This window comes from Phalangium opilio, unplaced genomic scaffold, assembly GCF_054372755.1.
Source record: "Phalangium opilio isolate 3A_F unplaced genomic scaffold, DU_Popi_V2 ptg000079l_1, whole genome shotgun sequence".
NCBI classification, from domain to species: domain Eukaryota; kingdom Metazoa; phylum Arthropoda; class Arachnida; order Opiliones; family Phalangiidae; genus Phalangium; species Phalangium opilio.
In genome coordinates, this window is record NW_028324187.1 from 3,588,283 (window position 1) to 3,611,468 (window position 23,186).

Consider the following 23,186-nt stretch of genomic DNA (forward strand, 5'->3'; position numbering starts at 1 on the left):
TTCCAAATAATTTCTTAAGATTGGAAAGCTGTTACAGTGTCCAGTGTATAGTATATTTCGTCTTACCAAAGCAACACTTACATTGTAAACAGAGGAAAAAAATAATTTTAAGTGCGTATGTCATTAGGAAATATGATAGACCTGTATTCCATGATCTGAAGGATTACGTGTAATCATTTTAGCACTATCAAGGGCAGGGCTTTAAAAGATTACGCGTGATCAATTTAGTACAGTGAAAGGTAGAGCCGTGTACATCGACTACTCTAAGTGACCGGCCCTTCGGTTCAGACCGTACATATCCTTAGCAGTACCTTTAAAACAATTCCAACACTTGGGTACAGTACATCTTCGGAGTATTTTTGGATTTGCAAACCCTTTAGAGGTCCGCGATCTTGAAATATTTTATGCCCTAAAGCTTAAGGCATGAAAACATCCCAAATTTCTCTTTGCAAGGAGATTCACTGATTCAGCATTAGACACTGGCGATGCGATAAACTAGGCGGGTTTAAGCAAAAAGCCTAAGTGGTTTTTATCACGATACATTTTCGAAAGATTTCTTTAAATCGTCTAGCACGCTTTTAACCTTGTATATAGCGGTTAGAAAAACCTTTCTTTTGTTGAAAAGATCTTTCCTGAATGAGTATATCTAACGCTTTAATAGAAAAACCGAGAATAATACCATCGTATTTAGATCTTAAGTCATTTATAAGCGCTTAACAAAATAATATAAAAACATACTCATTCACTTTTTAAAATCCTCGGATAATACCGTTTTATAACTCCGCAGAATCGTTTAAACCTCTTTATGATAATTTCTAAGTGAAATGAAGCGATTATTTTCAAGAACGCGTTTAGCCACGTATCTTTCTTTATTTATTCATATTTTAAGATTAAATTACGTATTCATATTATAAAAGTTCAAAAGTGAAATAGGATATCCATGAATGGGTAGAGATTAACTTTAGATTTATGATAAGTTTATTTAATTAATTTATGGTAATGAGACTTCTTTTGAAAGCTAGTTTTAGTTTGAGATTATAGCTTCTTAGAAAATGAATAAAAATTGAGAATGATATGAAAAAAAAAATATTTTTTTTTTCATCAAATGAAGTAAAATAAGTCGAAATAAAACCGTTTTAAATTAAACATAAATATAAATAATGTTAAATTTTAACTCAAAAACACTCCTTTTATCCCAAAAAAAGAATACCGGTATTCCCTAAGACCCCAAAGCATTTTTCCCCAGTTAAAAAAAAAGGTTTTTCAAAATAATAAACTTTCAAAAAAAAAAGAAAAAAAAAATTGAGAAAGGGTTAGACGATAGGTTTCAAGTCAAGTTAGCTATAGCAGTACGCGACCACCAAAAAGGCGGAACTTGGTACGAGCAGAAAAAAACAGATTCCCAAAAGACTTTCGACCATACATACACAGCATTGTAACTCAGGTAGTATTGAATTTCATCTAGTTCCCCTTTGGCAAAAAGCATCGTTAGCCTCTCGTCGTCGAAGCTCGAAATGCGTGTTTCTCGAGTCGGTTCACTTTTTGTGACCAGATATATAATTATCTAACGGGTTAATGTAAAAATACTTTGAACGCTGTCTTAATGGCTAGAAGAAAATTCTACAACTATATACCTAGTGTTAGATATCTTTGGAAAATAACGGTCTTCCATTGTCGTGAAAAAAAGTATGGGGTGATATTAACTGAACTGAACGACTCGTCGGCGGCTACTGTTCGTAAAAAATAAGCAGGTGGTCTAGGTGAACATATTTAAACTCAAATCATTTCGCTGTCTCCATTGCGGAGATGGAAAATATACAATCGTTGATATGAATTTATATCATTTTCCCTTGAAAATTTAACTAGCGTCCTATTGTCACAACTATATATGTAAATGAATGTTTATCTGAGTTATATAATAGTAGATCCCTGAAGGAGAGAGGTATGGAGCCGTAACCTTTATACCTATAACGTCTGTACCCCATCTACGAAATGACAACAAAGTCCTCCCAGCATGCTCAGCGGTTTGGTGGCTTCGTAAAGATACCCCAGTGTTTTTAAAAAAATAATCTAGTTCTCATACAAATGCAATGACGCTACTCGGTAGCACTTACAAAATTGCCTCTTCCGAAGGGTATTATAGGAGCGTACTGGGAAAATTTCATTGCCGCATCACATGGCCCATCACTATTACCGCTCCATCTTACATCTTTTCTCCCTGGTAGATCCGCCAGTCTCAGATATTCCTTTAGAAAATAGTACCATTCTTAACATTTATTTTATATTCCTGGCTGAATTACAAGTCTTCGTTGTTAAAACCAGGAAGGAAAATATATTTGGTATGAGCTTTGGGCAATTTAAAAATAAATCTCGTTCTCGTGGATTGTCGGTATTCTTACCCCTTTAATAGGTATGTTTGTATCAACACGGACAGGGTCATCCTTAGGCTGCTAGCTGAAGAAGAAATAATTTGTTTATATCCGCTACTGTCGGCGACACTTTGAACTTTTAATGTACTTTTGAAAGATGCTCAGTTTTTTCCAAAGTAATAATCATAATTTGACTCGGTTATTTTGGTTTACCCCAAAATTATAACACATTTTCTTCGCTATTTCTTTTAATTTGAGGGTTAACTCCAGCTTTGTTATGAGGGGTTTAATTTTATATTAGGGTATTAAGGTGTGTTAATGTACGTACCTATGTTTAGGTGTAAAGTTTGGTCATTTATTTTAAAATTACTTTGTTACTCTAAATTACTTTAAAATATTATAGTTATTATTATATCTTACTTCGTAGCACGGGGAATTTTTGTCTTTCATTGTATTTAACTTGCTGAATAGGTCTACAGTTGGTTATACCTATTTTTTCCATCGGAGATATTGCGAATTTCGCTTTTTTTCCAGAGAAAATAAGTGGTTTTTATTTTGCTAAACTGCAATATTTTATAATCTGTATCTAAGAATCTTGGCTGTGCTCTCGTTCTTGCAAGAAAAAAATGTAATAACAATTAGGCTCAGTTAATCTAATAACCACCAACAATTTCTCCAAGAAAATCGTGAATTACTGATGAATTTCGTGATTCTCTAGAAGGTAATTCTTCGTACACACTTTTTTAAAAGAAAGTTAAGTTTTCGAATGAAAGGCAAATCTTTGTTAAAAACCGTGAAAAACATTCAACAACTAGAAAAGCCTATTAAGGTTTGCTCGTTGCATTTAAGAGCAAAAGGGGTGTAGTGACCTCATTACCATGACCTTCGAAAGTGTAACGTAACTTCACTTTCAATTGTTAATGAAAAAGGGATGCTAGATTCCTCCGCATGGCTAACGCTAACGTCCGCTTAAGTGAGTCTCTCATTAATAGAAGCCATCGTAAAATTTCACAAACCATGACATTAAAAGAATGATGCGCCAATGAGATGGGCTTAATTGGTCTTCCCGTCGAGGGGTCGGACGTTTTTCAAATTCGGTCAAAATCTATGACTTAAAATCTAAAAAATCCCTAAATTTCACCTTAAAAACAAACGAAAATGTAAAATCTTGGACTGCACGGATTGAAAGATTTGTGAATTTTCATTCACATTAGAATGAATTTAGAAATACATTCATAGATTATTTTCCAATTCCAAACCGATCATTGAAATGAAATATCTGTCTAATCTTTAAATGTAAATATCACGGACTAGATTGGAAGATTTCAAAAATCTCAGTCAAAATTTTCAAAACCCAGAGATCTTTTTCAAAATCTCAATCTTAATATCTTGAACTAGATTTTAAGGTTACTGAAATCTCAGCCAAAAATCTCAAAATCCAGAAAACTCATTCAAAATCTCAAAATCCAGAGATCTCATTCAAAATCTTGAAATCCAGAGAACTCATTGAAAATCTCAATCTTATAATCCTGTACTAGATTTCAAAATTTCAGAAATATCAGTGAAAATCCCATAATTTTGCCAAAAATCTCAAAATCTTTTACACCGAAAATAACAAACGCCTGACCCCTCGGTTTCTTGTCAAGTTAGCCAGAGAAAAAAATTCTAGGCTAAAAAACATTTACTTAGAACAGCCGCGGACGTTCTCCAAACGAATAATCAGAATTACATTGTGTCACTCCTTTAAAAATGGTCTACACTCACTGGACATGAATATGTCAGACGCAACTTCGCAAGAATGCAATAAAAACAAAGTTAAGTAAATAAGAAGGTAACGCGACTTACCCTGGAATTTTCCGAATGGTATGAACCACATACGCTCCCAGTTTACACTGCGCGTGGCTTGGTTGACCAACCGTTAAGTTCAGAAAGTGTTCAAAGAGAGTTAGAAAAAGTTGCGGTTAGAAAAAGTAGTACCTTGAATTCAAAGCTATGAGTTTCTTACTAGAAATTTGAAAAGAAGAAAAAAGAATCTGATTTCTTATAAAAAAAAATTAAACATTGTGGGATTTCTCCTGTAATCGAAGTCTGATATATTCTTTTTACGATTCAGTCTTAAGTTTCTATACAGAACGAGGTATGGTGGTAAAATAACTTAAAAAGCTCATAAATTGAAGTTAATGTTAATCGTGTCCTTACGTGGATCTGCTATAATGCGCACAAAATTTATAGAAAACGCAAGTAACTCTTCTATTCATTTTCAGAGGTTAATTTATTTATTTATTTATTTATACATGGTTTTTTCGAAAAAGGGAGCGTAGGACCGAAGTTCAGTGGACAATTTTGATTCGAAAGTGTAATTTCTATGACATTTTGCCCTAAGAACTTTGTGATTAGAGCTATATGAATGATCTCTTAAAATTAATTAAGAAAATTGAAGACAATTATTGGTTATGTAATTAAGTTGCTATCAGAAAAAACGAAGGGCCAATCACACAGTGAATAATCAGGGTGTATACACGACAGTACCTTTGATTGTAATAGATTGATTTAATCTTTAAAAGCCCTACTATTGACGGTGTTAAAATGATTACACGTGTACAGGAAACTTTGACAGTGATTAGCCCCTCGGTAAAACACTCGTGTCATAACTTAAAAATGGTATCCCTCAGGTAAAAATAACGTAAAACATTCTTCTAATAATTCTTAATCAATTACTTCAAAACTCAGACTTCTGATGACACTTAAGAAATACTTATAAGGGTTTTAACTTTCGTTATGTAGAAATCTCCAAATGGTTTTATATCACCATTTCCACCATTAAAGATGCATTTTTACCCCTCATGAAATTACCCCGAATTCAAGCGAATAATGTGGTTGTCGGGGAATGCTGCTATAAATGTGAAATTTCACTTTTTTTCGTTTTAACCATTTTACTATTTTACTGAGGCGGTTATGTTTATAGCAAAATAATGCGCTTTTACACTATTTTTCGAATTTTAACCATTTTATTTTTATATACACGTATATAACTTATTGTAGGTTAGCTATACGTTTCCGGCTTTGGTTCAGGTTCGGAGTTTATAGAAGAAATTTTTTTTTATCTCTCTCTCTGGTATATTTGGAGAAAAGTGGAAAAATAGGGGGACTTTTTTAAAATTACGGTAATTTTCTCCATTTTCTCTATTATTTTCTTCTTGTTAAGGCCTCCTCCTTCATCCGCTATATTTTTCCAATCTGCTTAACGAATCGGAATTCACAAGGAAAAGTGGTTAGTTTCGCCTTTTTTAAAATTTTTTTCTTCTTCGAGTTAGGTAGGTTTATTCAATTAATTGGCTTCGTGCTCTGCCAAAAATGTCACCTTTCTACTTGGATAAAAATCATTAAATATATTACGTAACTTAACGTCACTGATCCAAAACTTTTTTTTTTTGGTAAAATTCTTAATTCTTAATTGACATATGGGAGGTGCTATATAGCAATCTTTTCCTCAATCATTTCAATTCATTCCGGAAATGTTGTTAATTTCTTTGTTAATGACCTTGTTAAAATTGTTGGTTATCTTAAGTTTATTTACTGCATGCTCAGAGAATTAAATCGCAGTCGTTCTAAATGGCGCCAGTTCAGTTCAGTTTTACTTGAACATAGAAAAGGTCATTGGGCGCACTTTTCACACGTTTTATGAAATTTTAAATTAGATTAGTTTCTAAAACATTAAATAAACATCTGGCTGATTTCAGGCAAACTTGAGTGTTTTAGGGGCGATCCCTTAGTTATATTATCATTGTCTTTGAGTTTCTTAATTTAATTTAAGGGGTCATACGTAAAATACTCAAATCATAACTCGAAAACAGTGGCTACTAAAATCGCCCAAAGAACATACCTTTTAATTTATACCAGACTTATCAGAAACATCCTGTATAGGCCTAAATAAATGCAGACGCAATAGCAGACATAATTTTATCCCGGTGTTTATTTCAATCGTTTTCCTTTACTCAATCACAGACACAGTTACTTCATGCATTATAATAAGTTTGACCTTTGACTTCTGCCACCTTAATGAACATTCTCTCCGGATACGCGGACTTCCTTTTTCATTTTCCTTTTTCCGCCACGCTATTTTACAATTACAATTGAATTCATACATCAATTTCGCTAACAGTAGCGCGAGTCGGTTAGGGCCTCTCGTTACGGTAGATACATCCTCACTTTTTTAACATTTTTCCTGCAAAACTACCGGTTGATGATAAAAATTGAGAAATTTTATACAAATAGTTACAAAATCTCGAAACGGTCTAATTGCTTAACCGTTGATCTTAAACGTTGACTTTTTAAACTTGAAACAATCCCGTTTCAAATCGTTTAAAAGAAACCCCACTTGGTTTGGGGTAAAACAGAACCGATAAGCATCAGCCCATTCTAGACTTGATGGGCAAGGTCGAACTGTTTTGCATTCTATAGAAGAAAAAAAAATTAAGATGAAGAATGATTCAAGTTGATGGTCGTCAAGATTTGGCCTTTAGATAAATAAAACTCGTATCTATGCGCCTTTTTCATTTCTCGTATTGTAATTACAATTTGTATTATTTTATTGCCTTAATAGTGTTGCTAAAGGTGGGCACGAAGTAGCCCAAACGTTCTTTCAAAATTGTCTACGGTTTAAACGGTATAAAATCCATTTCAAAGTCATTGTTCTCTCGGCTGTAATATCTACCCGTAATTAACAGAACATTGACATTGAAGGAAAAACGGAGTATCACTATCAAGATACATAATTTAAAACCCTTTCCTCTCGTATTTATTATAGGGGAATGGCAGATCGCATTACGTTTATATTCCGCTTACTGCTTTAACACTATAAAAGCTGCTGTTTGTGTAGTAATTTTGCCACAGAAAGGCTTTTAAAAATTACACGTAATCGCTACATGTAGTACAATCAAAAATACAGGTTAAATTTAAGATTTTGATGTCGCTAGAAGGCGCTACAATACTATTTTGTAAGGGATAGGTTCCCGTATTACATACCGTATACTTATGGGGAGTATGATTGCCTTATGTTTCTACATGTTTTAGTTGAGTTAAACTATATTGTAAGCTTACATTTTTTGGGGTAAAAATAAGACATATTAAGGGTTGGACTAGACCATTTCTTATGCAATTTCTTCAATTCAAAACGTGGTGGTTCATCTTTTTTTTAAAAAAAAAAATACCCCATTAGCTTTCTATCGTTATTTAGTAACTACGTGTCGTGACGTTTGCTCGTGAAAATTTGGCCCAGGTTTTAGGGTAGAGACGGATGTTCCAATTCAAAGAATTTTATGAGATATGATAAATGCAAAGCAAAAAGGGTTAAAGAGATGCCTTCGAAATGATATAAACCTAGAAGTTAAACGTATCTTTCACTTTTCTTAATTGGCCGTGTCTGAAATTTTCTGCCAAGTCTGTTTTTAAACTCAAGTTCAGTTCATACCGAGGTCGAAGCTGCACGCGAGGTTTATTGGAACGCGTTCTTACCGCTTTAGACTGTGGTATGAATTTAACGTGGGAAGATTCGCTGTAGGATATGATTTTATTTATTCAAATACGTGATAGGTCATCTGTTCATAAGTCGTTTATATTTTTGACCATGCGCTATTATTTCATTTTTTTATATCTAAGTGTGGGCTTGCTTTGAGACCGTAATGATAGATTGTGGGACCGGATGCGTTTCATTTGAATGCGAAATTAGTTTTTTTTTAACAATAGCTTTGGGAATTTTGAATTTTAAGATTCTTCCTGCGATTTAAATGAATGAGATGAATAATTGAAGATACACAATTGCGCTTAATGACTCTGTTCAATATGAGTTTTCTTGTAATTTTTTGAAAAGTATCATTCTTGAGACGTTCTAAGACAATGCTAAAAGACTAATCTAAAAAAATTCGAAGCGAAAGTGCTAATTAAAACTCCGCAATTATCAATAGAAAGTTGTTTTAGAGCAAAAATCCCTTGTCGTTTATTACAAACTAACCTTTAAATCTTTAGGTAGTTTACAAAGTGTTAAATTCTTCACTACAGTTACCAGTTAGCCAATCAGGTGCATTAACCAAATAGACTTCCACTCAACCGCCATTTTGGTTGAAAATGGAGGAGGCATCTTAGGTCACACCCCTAGTTGTCCTCTCAATATATCATTCTACAAAATTATGGAGCTACCATTGGAGTATACAAATCTCTACCTTAAGCCTAGTATCCCTTATAATTTAACTAACTCCCATAGAGTGATGGCACCTACTTTCCCTCAACGATATTACGCTCCATGAGTAGTTAACATTGGGTGCCACTACTGTGTGGCTTCCTAGTACTATTCCATCATCGCACTCGAGTCTCGTTAGCACGATTTGCGCCCATAACAAATAACGTAGTTCTCCTCGAAAAACAACCCCAGGAAAAAGAACACAATGAATACCCAATATTTACTATTCAATTTTCTCCCAAATTGTTCTTCTGTGGAAGAGTACTGAGAGAGAGCTCTCACTTTCTATACAGTCTGTAATATATTTCCATATCTTATTTCAACCGTAAATCCGGCTTATTTGTTAACTTACCTAGATGAAGCTTCGTGAAGTCGTGGTCGTGATTTTTTGAACTGAAGCGGAGATATTATTTTCTTTACGTTTCGAGGTTTATGTATTTTTCGAGAACCAACATTACTTAACATCCGATAAGACCGAACCGTGCCTAGAGTCAGTTCATGGTATGGTATGGCATGAATATTACATGCTGGTATTGCAAATACAGGCTAAGTAATAAAAGCGTCGTAAGAAAAGATAAGAATTTTTGTAATAATAAAAATAATAAAATTTCTATATGAGGGTCTGTCGGTTTTTCGGTTTTTCCAATCCAATCCAAGTCTTGGGATCAACGACAGCACGACTTTCTTTAGATATAAAAATAGATTTTGGACATAAAAAACATATCTTTGTTTTCATGTCAAAATTATATAGTATGGAATGTTTTTATTTTACTTTCTAATCTAGACCCTTTGTTTCTGCCGTTCTAATAGCCTACTCTATAGTTGAATCGGGCCAACAACCACCTAGATTGTGTATGCAGTTATACTTGACACGATGTGAAAGGTGTACCAGTGGTGTTTCCAAGGCCTTGCTTTTAATGTACTCTGAGTTGGGAATGTTTTATATAAAAGGCTTTTTGTTTGCAATATATATCTAGTCTCGAGCGTGTTAAATAGATAATATATCAAATATGTTATTGAAAATTGAGATAATAATGTTATTACAAGTAGTTTAACTAATTCACGCCTGCCTTTGTTTGTACGAGTATACGAATAGCAATTTCTTTGGTTTTAGAATTGAGAAATTTTTGGGAAAGTGCTTGAAAATTATTGGTGTAGACGTGAACAGCTCAATTGTCTCGTGCATATGAGTATGGGAAACAAGTTTCCATATATATTTCATTTAGGTTCCAGAACTCTTTCGTTACAATATATCAAGCAATATTTTATCTTTAAGCTTCTGTTGAGGAGCTGCTTAAATATTCTTTACGACGTTATCGCGGCACTAATGCGCGGTTAGGAGCGATCTGTGTACATACCTTCTTACCAAACTCCTAATTCTCTAAATTTGTTCACGGAGCTTAAGTTGCTTAACTCTGTCGTGTAAATGTCATTGTTGATTGTTAAGCCTAATGCGTTTAGATTTTAGAAGAAGCAAAGGCGATGGATGGATGAGATAAGAAAGTTTTCTTTCCCACGTCAAAAAAAACGTTGTACATGGTTTTAGGTTACTGTTACTTAAGCCTTTTTTCTCAAACATTTTTAAGTTTAGCTCATTACATTCGTGTCACGTGAAAACCTAGTAAACACACAAAAAACCTTTTTCAAGTTATTTATACAAACCCGTATAGACACTTTAATATTTTAAAATAGATATAATCTACACAGTATATAAATTCACTTCAAACTATAATCCGCTTTACTCGAAATCTATATTATTAAAACCATCCATAAGTTTATAAGTATGTTATATGATAAGTATACAAATTCGTAATTCTAGAGACTTACAGCTCGAGCTAGTTCAAGAGAGAACGATGAGTGAATTGTTTTTTGCAGGACTTCCATTTTCCTATTTAGTTTGAACTTACTAAGCCTTTGACAGTGCCTCACCAGGCGTCGCTTAACCTCGAATCTATGACCTACGTCACTTCATCATGATAAGTTCCAGTTTGTAACCAGTGACAAACTTATGCAACATATCTTATGAACTTATGTTAAATCATGCAGCATCCTGTTGGCGATGCGGCCTCTTTAAAGCAATTACGTTTTGCGAGAAAATAAATTTTCCAATAAAATATCGATTATTTGCAATTAAACCGTAAAAATTACGACCAGAGAAAATGCCAGGGATTAAGAAATAGACTTTAAAGAAGGCGATAAATTATAGTTAAACTAGTTTTGAGAAAGATTTTCTTAAACACTAAAGTAAAACTTGAGTAAATCCAGTCCCAGTCTCCGAGCTTTGGACACAGTCTCTGTTTGATGCCTTAAAAACTAATAAAAATACAAAAGCCGTACGTCTTCGGAATCTTTTGGGATTTAAAAGTAAAAGAATAATATCATACCAGACGAAACTGTTTACGTTCTTCACTGTAAGTTAGTCCAAAGATTCTAAAAACGTACAATTACGACCAAGAGAAAATATTTTCTCTTGTTACGACGGGATTCTTTTTAAAGGAAGCTGGGTGTTTGCATCGTTGAAGTGCACGTCCTATTCCTTCGTGGCATTTTATTGCTTTTCAATATATGCTGTTGCCATGATTCTTATATGTATACTTCGATAAACTATAAATTAACTTGCTGGTTGTACACACTTAAACGTTTCAAACAGACTTTTCGCCTCGATGCAGTCAGTTATGTCTGCCCATACCTTCCAAAGGTTGCCACAATACGTGGAAAAAATAGTAGATTTTGGAAATGTGTTTCATGAAAGTGAGAGATTTTTAAAATTTTATCATAAAAGTCAGGGAATTTAGAAAAATTTGTCTTAAAAGTCAAGGAATTTAGAAAAATTTGTTATTGAAGTCACGGAATTTTGAAAAATTTGTTATAAAAGTCAGGGAATTTAGAAAAAATTGTCATAAAAGTCAGGAAAACTAGAATTTTCCCATAGTACGACTTTCATGATCTAATATATTTATAAGTTCATGGAAATAGGACTTTCAGAATTTTTAATCAAAACATTACGAATTTTTCTACAACTAATCGTTTCCGTTAGAACGAAAATTATTTTAAACCCACGGTAGCTACTTCAGAGGCATTAAAAAATTTGGATGCATGCCCAAAGGGGTAAAGTAAAGTAAATTAAGTTTGGTAAAAAAAATAGGAACCGCACCCATTGAGGGTCATCCCTACTAAACATTTATGAAAGAATTTGTAAAATAATATCTACACTACCATGGCAAATCCTCCTCTTATTTTTTTAATCCTGGATTGACTCGAAGACGCAGACTTAAAAGAACCGGAAAAGAATAATCAAAGAAAAAAACGGATCTATAGAAGAAAGATGGTCACTTTTGGCTCTCCAGGAAAATCAAGATGAACGGAGAGATAATTGGCAGAAACCACGCCTTTTCAAAGCCGTCTTCTTCAAGAAAAGTCTAATCCCTCCCTACCTTGTTTTTACCTTCGAGCTATTATTCAAATTAGACAAAAACGTATATAAATCATTTTTCGGTGCTTCAAATTATAGTAGGGTATGCGGAAATCAGAGATTTGTTGATGATTATAATATAATTAAAGCTTTGAGGAGAAATATTTTAATTATTCTGGCGCCTTTGCATAGTTCGAGGAACCTGCGTTGGTGAAGATTTTAAGTTTTGGATTCATACACTTTGTTTAGCTCTACATTACGAATTAGGCCTACGTGTTAGACTAGAAAACGTTGGTGGAATTCTTCACTTTAAGCTTCATACCGATACATAGTTAAAAATATAATTCTAAATTAAATTAATATAAAATTCATTATTAATTATTATCTTTCGAATAAAAATTAATATTTTAAAGTGAAAACCTTTTCTGTAGACCTTTAAAGGGAACCGGGAACGCTTTGACCTCTGACCTTGTGAAACTTTCAATTATCTAATACGCTGCTTTTCAAAAAGTAATCGCAAACTCGATTAGTTTCATTTCACGATTAAATCTAATTAACTTAATTGAAAGTTCAGCGTACCGTATAAGAAATTATTTTAAAAAACACGATTATGGTTCGTTATTATTATTATTATATGGCAACATTTTAATGGTGATATGGTTTTAAAAAATAGTTACTCCATTATGATAACTAAATTTATTGTGGTTTGATAAGTAAGGGTCATTGACTATTTTATAGTTTTTATAACGAAAATGAAATGACTTCTAACGAAGTGATAGGCCAGCAGATGTGGCGCAAAATATAATGTAAATAAAATTAACTCGGCCTATTATTTAATGAGGCGTTTCAAAGGAAAATTCTGTTTATCCAAAACTTTAAATTTGGTTTCCAAACAAAAAAACGCTTTCTTTTTTGGCATTGCGTTAGTGAACTTGGTGAGTGTGAAAAACAGGTAAACTTAATTTAAAAGTTTACGCGAGTAGTAGCGGCAAACCACAGCCAGTTCTTTCAATTTTGAGAGAATTTCAAAATCCGAAGAATTTTTTTTTTTTGAATTTTCTTCTTTTGTTAAAATCGTTTTTTTTATCAGTTTACTTTCATTTTCACGAATTGTGTTGTGATCTTTGAAAGATACAAAAAGTTTATTTTTATGGGGAAAGGAATCAAAAGAGTACAATGAAAGGGGCAGTGTGTAAATGGAACAGCTGGGGATGCCACCTGAATTCCATGAAATATTTGATTTAAAAAAATCCTTTTGATTAAATCGATCTAAATTTAATAATAAAAAAATGGAAGTGATTTTTTTATTATTATTATTTTACTTTTCAGGGTAGAACTAATAATTATTAGATTTTAATTTATGGTCTGATTTTGTCTTATTGCAATAATTTTTCGTTATTAATAAGGGCTATAGAAATTTTTGAAAATATCGGAAAATTAATTTTGAAATGCAGGGAAATGTTTGAAATTTTAATTAATTTCACTCTAATTGAATTAAATTTACTCTTACTGAATTATCAGGGAAATTACAGGAATGTTTAAAATATTAATTAAAATTAATTTCTTCAGCTAAAAAATATCAGATAAATGGGTTTTGCAAAATAACAATATTATTCTACACATCTTTGATATCATAAAAAAAATATTTAAATTTGTTTGCAACACATCGCGTCTGTATAAAACTTCAACAATGACTTGACGACCACTGAATATATATTATTAGGCGTCTGGAACCAATAACATACATATCCTTCTGACAGTTTTGGGAGCTTATCAAAAAATGTTTTCGGTCTATGTAATTAACAGAAATAAAACATTAAAAACCTTTTTTAATATAAAAGAGGTTCAACCATCTATGTAGCCTTGTATTTGCCCTGTAATTTACCATAGATATAGTAGCCTTAGGCCTTGCCACGTTGTATGAAATATATGGTCCTTTATAAAGGTCAGTTGTGTGGCCCCAAGAATAAAAATGCAGTCGGCAGACTTTAAAGAAGATGCAATTTCAAAAGATGAAAAAGTACAAAACATGATTTTATTTTTTATTTTATTTTTCAAGTTATGTTCTTTATAGGCGACATAATGAAAAATGAATTTTTTTATTAATATTATTTGCTAGCATATATCATTTGGGTATGGCTAGCTACTCGTTACAACCGAAAATATAGTATCTTGGTACAAGATGTTATTAAGAGTTATTGTGTTGTGGCATTCAGTTTAATATTTGATTTTTTTTTCTTTTACAAACGTCATTATGGTCATCAAAAAGATTACCTATTGAATAGAAAATTCTTATAAGATAGAAAAATAAAATAAAAAAAGATCTCGACCCGTCTAAGTTGTTCTGTAAAAAATAGAATTAGATGTAGAGCTTCTATCGAATTTTTAAAACTGAGGGCTCTGTAATTTTCTTATATATAAAAAAATTCAAATCAAATCTTTTTGTTATGGAATTTCTAAAAGATCGCGATACAATAACTCAGAATGTCAAGGTTGAAATGAAAATTGAAACGAAATGAAAAAAAAAATATATGTATTGAAATAGGTTTAGAAAACACCGTATTAATCTTGTTCCAATTAATGTTAAGCGTATTAATTTTACCGTCTGGGTATTTTAATAGATTAGTTTAAAATTATTTAATAGTGTATAAAAAGTAAATTAATACACCTTTTTCAAAGATGTTCCATTGGATAAAATTGGGAGTGGTAGTTTCTAGCAACTTTAAAGACTGTTGTTGGGAAACCATGGTCTCCTATTTTTATTGTTTTAATAAAATCCTTATAGAATGTCTTTGTCTCCACATAATACCGGAAACCAGGTGGTCAAACAAAATGTCTAATAAAAATAGACAAAAATATTCATTTTTGATTGCGACATTAACACTATTCCCTTTAAAAATATTCCATAGACTAATCAATCCATCATGGATAAAACAATAATTGAATCTCTCCAATCATTATTTAATCATAACATAGACATTAAGAATTACTCGTAAAAGGCTTAGGTGTTTATTTAAAGTAACAAAAATGACCTATTTACCTCGAGTTACCCAAACATGCAAATACTATTTAAAATTGGAGAATTTCACGGCTTGTCCTACAGTTGGACCATGAAGATACCCGTTTAGTTTAATTCGCACCAAAGCGTCAAAAATGTCACGCAAAAAACCCTTTTTCAAGGTCTAGACTTCAGAGACGAGGTGATACTATTGAACTCGCTTGACTGTAGGTAGCGGGGCCAACGTAGATTTTTTCTCCCGAATGCATTTAAATATTTAAATAGCTCCCATAAGGAAATTTTTCCATGATTTTTATTTGCTTAAGCAGATTTGTGGAAAATGTCGGTAAAGTGAGATTTTTTTTTTAATATCGTTTCTCTTTTTTTTCTAGGGAAACTAGCCTTGCTGCTCGGGCTCGCAACCGTAACCATCGACCTCGTCCTAGCGAGTAAGTGTTTCAACTTTTTACGACATGCACCACCTTTATTGGAATAGTGTCAATTTTATTTTCGAAGCTGAACTTGTCGCGTTAGTATATACATGGTTTTTCAGATAAGAGTGGCGTAAATTAAGGGGGGTGTTCTTTGAGCTAGTTTGAGTCAAAAATGTTCTATGACATTTTGCCCTAAGGGACACTGTTTTCGAGTTAAGAATGATTTAAAAATTAATGATATAACACTAGTTAGGGTTTGTTTTTCATATTGAAATGGCCAATAAATTATGTAACACTATCCCTTTAAAAATTCCGACATTTCAAGTTTTCTTTATGCGATGTTTGAAACGAAAGTCGACATGCGCAGACGTAATCGAAATAAATCGTGACTAATGTTAATTCAAATTTATCATGGACTGTTAATTCTAAAGAGGACCGGTCTAACCCAAAAATCTTGAGCTTATTGGAACACGAATCAATTCAATATTCATCCTCATCACGCGTAGTTTTAAACAACAGCTCTGTTTTATTTAGTTTAACCTTGTTGAACCCTAATTTCCCCTTCAGTTTTCCTGTCCTTTATTGATTATAAGCTCCCTGATTTGATTTTTATTTTTGAATGTTTTTCATAGGGTGTCCATCAGGAAGTTCAACGCTGTTCGAACGCACAGCGGGTATCGAAATCACTATTCCGGAGACTGACCCTCCTTACCCTCTGGAAAGATTCGATAACGCGTCACCCACCGAGTGTTACGATTACTGTAACCAGGAGGAATGGTGTCAAAGTTTCTTCGTTGATCACCAAAATAGATCGTGTTTGTTTCTTAAATTTAACGCCGAAGCTTTGCTCAGAGATGTTAAACCTAATCCCAGTTGGACGTACCAGAGGAAGTTTTGTTTAAATGGTAATTTATCTTTCATTTGTAAGAGAGTAACCAATCACTCGGTGTTATCGTAATCGGTGCCGGAACAGAAATAAGGAAATACCATTATCTAACATTTGTAATTGTTTTTTGTTTCTATTTGTTTAAATACAGAGTCCTCAATGTCCACGTGTAAAAAGCAATGGGCTTTTGATCGTGTCTCTGGTTCGCAACTATTCGGTTACGATGACAAAACGTTGCAGAATGTCGGAACGAGGGACAAATGCTTGGAAGCGTGTGCCCATGAGAGTACGTTTGTTTGTCGTTCGGCAAGGTACGAACCGGACAACGAAATTTGTGTCCTTAGTCGATACGATCGTAGAACGGCTCCGGAAGCCTTCAAGAAATCGGCCGTAAATTCTGTCGATTATTTAGAGAGTCAGTGCATAGAAGGTAATTAACATTTTATTTAGAAAAATACTATTTATATTCAATTCGAAATTTCATCGCTAACGCAATTACCATAAGTTTATAAGATATGTTCCATAAGTGTGTCACTCGTTAATGAGAGCTTGTCATGAAGTGACGTAGGTGAAACGTCATAGATTCTTGTAAAGCGGCGCGTAGTGAGGCCTTGTCAAAGGCTTAGTACAGACTAAAGAGGAGGATGGACTGCAAAACCGAGTGTAGTCAATTCTCACGTCGTTCTTGAACTAGCTCTCATTAAGCCTCTAACATTACGAAGTATGGGTAGTGACATACTTATGGAACATATCTTATAAACTTATGCAATTACTTAATCGTAATTTTTCTTGTTAAACATATCACAGAGCCAACCCAGTGCCAATTTATACCGACTGAAGGCCAAAGTGTCGTACATGGACACATGGTTATTGATGTCACAGCCACCACAAAAGAAGAGTGCGAACGGTCCTGCGTCTTCTATTCAAATTTCACGTGTCGAGCGTTCGAATTCGATTCCACGGAGTCCATTTGCTTTATTAGCCCGGATGACAGTCAATCATTGTTAGAGGGGACCCTTAAAGAGCAGGAAAATAGGACATTCGTCAGACGAGGTTCCTGCATTGACGGTAAGAAACAGATCTCTTTTATATTGGATTTTCCACTCTATATTTCAGCTACCATAAGTTTTATTTTAAATACTTAAAAATATCAAAATTGAGCAGAAGGCAATTCAAAATTAGATGACAAAAGCCCTCACCACGGCATTATACGTAGCTTCCCCTAACATATTTTAAAAATGGTGTCAAACTATGGTAATTATCTGATGGACTCCTAAATTTATTTCTGCATTTTACTCATCCTTTAATTACCCCTTTTTCAACACAAAAAACCAAACCAACCACAGGAAATGTTAATTCCAACATTTAAACAATGCACGCTAAAAATTAAAAACCAAAATCACAATTCCACGCTAGTTTTAACGACGTAATTAAAAATAAGATGGGCGTATATCCAATTATATCAATCAATTCGTAATTACTGATAACACAATTGAAAATAAGAAAAAAATAAGTATTTAAAAAAATATACCCCTTTTTCCGGTAGGTAGTATGGGTAGTCTTCCAATACGCATTCTAAATTGAGCATCAACACGCTATCAAAATACTATCATAACCTTGAAAGTTGAAAGTATAGTTTTGAATAATAATTGTATAGGCTTGAGTATAAACCCTTGGGCATTTTAAAAGTTGATGCCCAAAGGGTATTTAGACTTAATTTTAAAAACAATAGCCCTATATTTAAGGCGATAATTTCTCATGCGAGGAACTTTATTTTTTCTTTAATAACGGCCCTTCAACATCGTCTTATTGAATATTAAGCTTCATTCTAGCAGGTAATGGCGTTACTATCTGTCATGGGGTATCTAGAAAAGTAATTTACATTCGTACCCAAAGGGTTACCGCACTTTGGACAGCGATAAAACATCGAATAACTTAACAAAATGTGATAACTTAAAAACTTTAGAACGTCCTGGCTTGTTTAAAATTGATTGCTTTCTCAGGTGTGATTAAGAAGGCTTTTTTTAACACGGGATTTCAATGGAATATATTGCAATTTAGCCCGCAGTTGGTCTGTTCCTTATTTTTTGATAAAGGCTCAGTGAAATACTTTCGAAAAATGGTTAATGAATATATTACCTTTAGCATAACTTTATAATGCTAGAGACTTACTTAGAACTAGTTCTAGAACGACGGAAGCGAGAATTGACTAGACTCGGTTAATTTTACAGTCCATCTTCCTATTTAGTCAGTACTAAGCCTTTGACAGCACCTCACCAGGCGTAGCTTTACCTCCAATCTTTGATCTACGTCACTTCATGACAAGCTCTCATCAGTAACCAGTGACAAACTTATGAAACATCTTTTGAACGTATGAAGGTGTCACGGCCGTACTAATCATTATTGGACGACTTTCAATAGACCTTTAAGCCCTTATCCCATCTTGTCTCGCTGTCGAAAAGGCAATTTTTTCTCTCTCACAACGTTATTAATCGTTTTCGAAGCATTCTGGTTTAATATTCGAGCCTGCGAGCAATTTCTATGGATTGCTACGTAGCTTGATTGATACGCGGTCCGAGAACGAATTATGTTCAGTACAACTGTTCTCAGCGGCCGTTTCATTTATTCAATCAAAATTTAAATCCATGTCCGATAGCGAATAAATTTTATACCACATAGTTACGTCCAAAACCATCTTATACCAAAATCCTAACAGCTGGAAACAATCTTTCTTAAGAAAATTGTAAAACACGTCTTGCCATGCAGGTACGCCATATTGCGTGGACATCCCGTCGCTTAACGTTAGCTAAACCCTTCTATACGAATGAATAATATAATAGACACATTGTGAAGGAAAATTGAAAAGACTAACTCTTAAATTATTGCGCGCACGAAAAGTTCACACTTTTCATAAAATCTTAATTTGACGAAACCCTGAGACATTTTGCGGGCAACGTTTCGCTTTTTTATGGATGGAATATTAAGTATAAGCTCTTGCGCATGCTCCTATTTAATACTTTTCTTTAAAAGCGGTTTCTATCGACCACTTTCTTCACTAGATGTTTAAGACATAATTCAATTTTTTTTTCCATGTGAGAAAAGCTCAGATGGACTCAATTCAAAAGCTTAACTGTTTGCTGCACCTTCTCGCTATACTTTTAAATTGTCTGCCAACACTGCATGGGAAAAAAACGCGGCTTACAACGTAGACTACTATTTCGGAATCAATCGAGTTTTATTGTTTAAAATTTTTAAAATAGGCTTTGGGTTATTTTTACTTTAAAAATATCGAAAAAAACCAAAACTGAACCAAATAGTTTATATTAAAAACTATCACTTCTAATATGTCAATTGAATTTTTTCATAGACCTCAGATGGAAGTTTTAGAATAGGTTAAATTAATGCTAGGAAAACAGCTTTATAGGAACAAACCGTTGTCAAAAATCGCTCGATTCTGAATAATTGCGCCTATCTGGGACTGATTCCGAAATATTTCCTTCTTGCATTTAAACTCGAGCGTAGTTACCAAAATAAAAATTATGGGAGAAAAATTCCGAAATGGTTTTCGATCTAGGCGAAAGTAACAACGCTGCAGATTCAATCTAGAAAAATGAGAAATTTTCTCGGAGAAAATAATAGTGATAAACTTTAGTTGCTAAACGCTTAAAACATACTTAAACCCTGCGAAGAAAAATGTTGAATATATACCAAGTTCCATATAGAATCGGTCATTGCTGCGTTGAAATTTCGGAGATAGAAAGAGAGTGAGTTAAAAATGAGAGAAAAAATATTAACTGCATATCGTTATCGTTTTTTTTTTTTATTTACTTCAAGACGAATATTTCCCTCATAAGCTCATTCATCTGGTGGCCAAATAAGCATGACAAGATATCATTTCTCACTGTTAAAAAAATTCTCTCGCAAACTACTATATGGGAACTTCAACTAAAAAATAACGATACTCGTATTATGTTCCGACTATAGCGCATAAACTGTCAATATACAGAGGCTGTTGCTATTACAAACACTTAGGCCTAACAACTCGCCTAGGGGACAATGTACCGAGTCCAAACCGCAATATCTCTCTCGTCTTTCATACCCGCATATATCAGTTTTCATATTACCTCAAAGGTTCAGACTTCATCTAAAAATGTAGCCCTGTCAATACACCGTAGTATTTAAATCTAATTTCTATAGGTGTAAATGTAAACTAAGCAATTAAAAATGCTTGTTAGAACTTTCCTGTTAAAATATTTTTACGAGTTCAATTGAAGATCTTACTTCAACTTATTGAAAAAGGGGCATGCAACTAGGCACTTCATGGCTAGTTTTAACGTGATGTTAGAAAATAGAATTTTAGAGTGGCCCCTTAACTTTGTTCTGTAGTTTGAGCTGAAAACGGATGCTTATATATACACATCCCACCACCGTTCTATACCATACCAATCAAGTTGAAGCTGTTCAACTCGTTTGTTTTATGGCATGATTTGAGTTTTGACGCTTCCGCTTCAAAAAACCAAGGCTTAGTGAAGGAGGGATGCTGTTATAATATTAATGAATGAGTGACCATGTAAGGTCAAGCGAAAAACCCCCTCGGAACCTCTTTAACTTTCTTGTTTCAAAGCCATTTTACCCCAACAGCTTATTTCACACGAATTTCGTACAGGCCAACTAACAGGCTTAACAACACGAGGCTAGAACCTCTAGGAGGGCCCCGATGGGTAGAAAACTTTCCATTTGAGAATTAGCATCTCCATTTCACCTTTCTCCTCCAAGAAAAAGCGTATTACAAAGATTTCTTTCAGTTGTTTATTTTTTGAGTAATAAGCCATGAAAATCCATGAAAACATGTCATGATAAACCATGAAAAAGTATCGTGAAAAACCATGAAAAAGTATCGTGAAAAACCATGAAATTACAGTCTGAACATTTTGCTTCCAGCACTGTGTACTTCCATTAAAATGAAATTACGAAATGTTAGGTAAACTATCCGATCCCTCGGAATTAAGGCCTTCGTTGTACCTAGGCTAATCGATCTTCGTTTGTTTCGGACATGATACGAGAGAACCTCTCGATTAAATTTAGTTACCCTAAACACCCTCTGATTTTCTCACCAGGTGGCCCCCCTGAAAATATAGGAAATAATCATCTTTGAAAATTCGACAAGGGCTTTTCCTTTAATGTTATACTAAATAATAATGCCTTTTGAGGAAAATCAACGCGCAATCTCACCTTTGGGATCATCGGCCTTGAAATAACCAACAAAAATGTTTATGGAAACTCGATAGGGACAAACAAGACATGAGCACGCGAACCATCTTCAATTTCATTGCGTTTTCACGTTAAGGATATTTCCCCCTACCGCGACTAATACGTTCGGGGATTCATTCACACTACTGCCTTTAAGCTCAAACTAAGCTTTAATATTTTGAAAATTAAACTTAACAGGAACTCAAGTTATTCAAGCAGGTTCTTGAATAAAATATATATATTTGAAAATTCCATTCAATCAATCACTGATCACTGTATTTGCATAACCCCTTGACCTACCATGCTGAAATTAATTGTCTAAGGAAATTGCAATTTCAGTCTGTTGTAGATATCAGCTGAACTGCACTCACTGGCAACACTTTTCTGTTGTACACTATCTAAACCACCTTTTTTCATTACTTTAAATTTATAAAGATATTTAAATTATCTTGCATAAAAAAATCATCCAGTACTGTTTACAAGGAATCAAGTAGCGCTTTTTATTTGCTGGTTTTAAAATTCATTAATATTTATATTTAGTATACAATTACAGTTTTTCCAAACATTTGAAATTCAACGCTCCATATTGTAACGTATAACTATCGTGTCTTGTTAAGGTGTTGAAATATTGGAGGCACCCACTTTCACACCCTGAAATCTTATAGCTTAATACATAAATCTGATTCGATGATGTATCAATTACTTCATCGTGTATAAGGGATTCCCATAGAGAGGCTTATCATGAAATCACGATATATCGCACCCCTGTAACGTTACTTAACGTCTATTCCTAAGGTAAAAAAAATAGAAAGGAACGTTTCATCCTACAGATTTTCACGTACATACGATTTATTACTGAAGTCCGGTATGCATGCATCATTGGATAAGAATAACTGCTCCAATATTAAGAGGAATTTAACTATTGCAGAAGTTTGTAACTTGAAATTTTCGTAGATTATGCAAAACCAAGGGTTTTTCTATGGTCATAATGCTAAAATACAGCATAAATTAAGGGGGATGTTCTTGGGTACACGATTTTGATTCTAGAATGTAACGTCTATCTCCATTTTTGCCGTCCGGGTCACTGTTCTCGAGTTTTGAATTGAGTGTTTTAGGGATAACTCCTAAATTAAATTAGAAATTATTGTCTAAATCAGTTTCTTAAATAAATTTAAACTTGAAAACAGTTGCCCTGACTCAAAATCGCAGAGAGAACATCCACTTAATTTATTCCAGACTTATCAAAAATATAGTTATACGTAATATTTCCCAGCTGAACAATTAAAAGAAAACGCGGTAGCTATAAAAATTAAAAATAAAAAAAGATAGTTCATTAAACGAAAATAATTCTATTTCTAATTACCAGGGCCGATCCTAATTCTTTAATATAAAATTAGCTAGAGGAAATGATAGACTATGCAGCTACTACTACCATTCTGTACGTCTCTTCTCAATTCTTTCTTTCAAACATTATTTGAAATAAAAATTCAGAAGGGGCCATTAAAAATCCACTTATTCTACGTATAAAGCTGTACCGGATATTATAGAGGACTACTAGTTTTCCTTTTTATAATAATAATCCTTTCATTATGTTTGAGAGAG

General features: G+C 33.5%; 1 protein-coding gene across 2 annotated transcripts in view; it reads left to right on the forward strand.

Moving 5' to 3' along the window:
• The window catches only part of LOC149654233 (uncharacterized), a 74,474-nt gene that overhangs the window by 38,661 nt on the left and 12,627 nt on the right, over positions 1 to 23,186 (forward strand). For both annotated transcript variants that reach the window (XM_089845681.1, XM_089845682.1), the window contains exons 3-6: positions 15,407 to 15,463; positions 16,081 to 16,353; positions 16,486 to 16,764; positions 17,142 to 17,402. In XM_089845681.1, the coding sequence (XP_089701807.1) occupies positions 15,407 to 15,463; positions 16,081 to 16,353; positions 16,486 to 16,764; positions 17,142 to 17,402 (870 nt within the window). The remainder of the gene's footprint in view (positions 1 to 15,406; positions 15,464 to 16,080; positions 16,354 to 16,485; positions 16,765 to 17,141; positions 17,403 to 23,186) is intronic.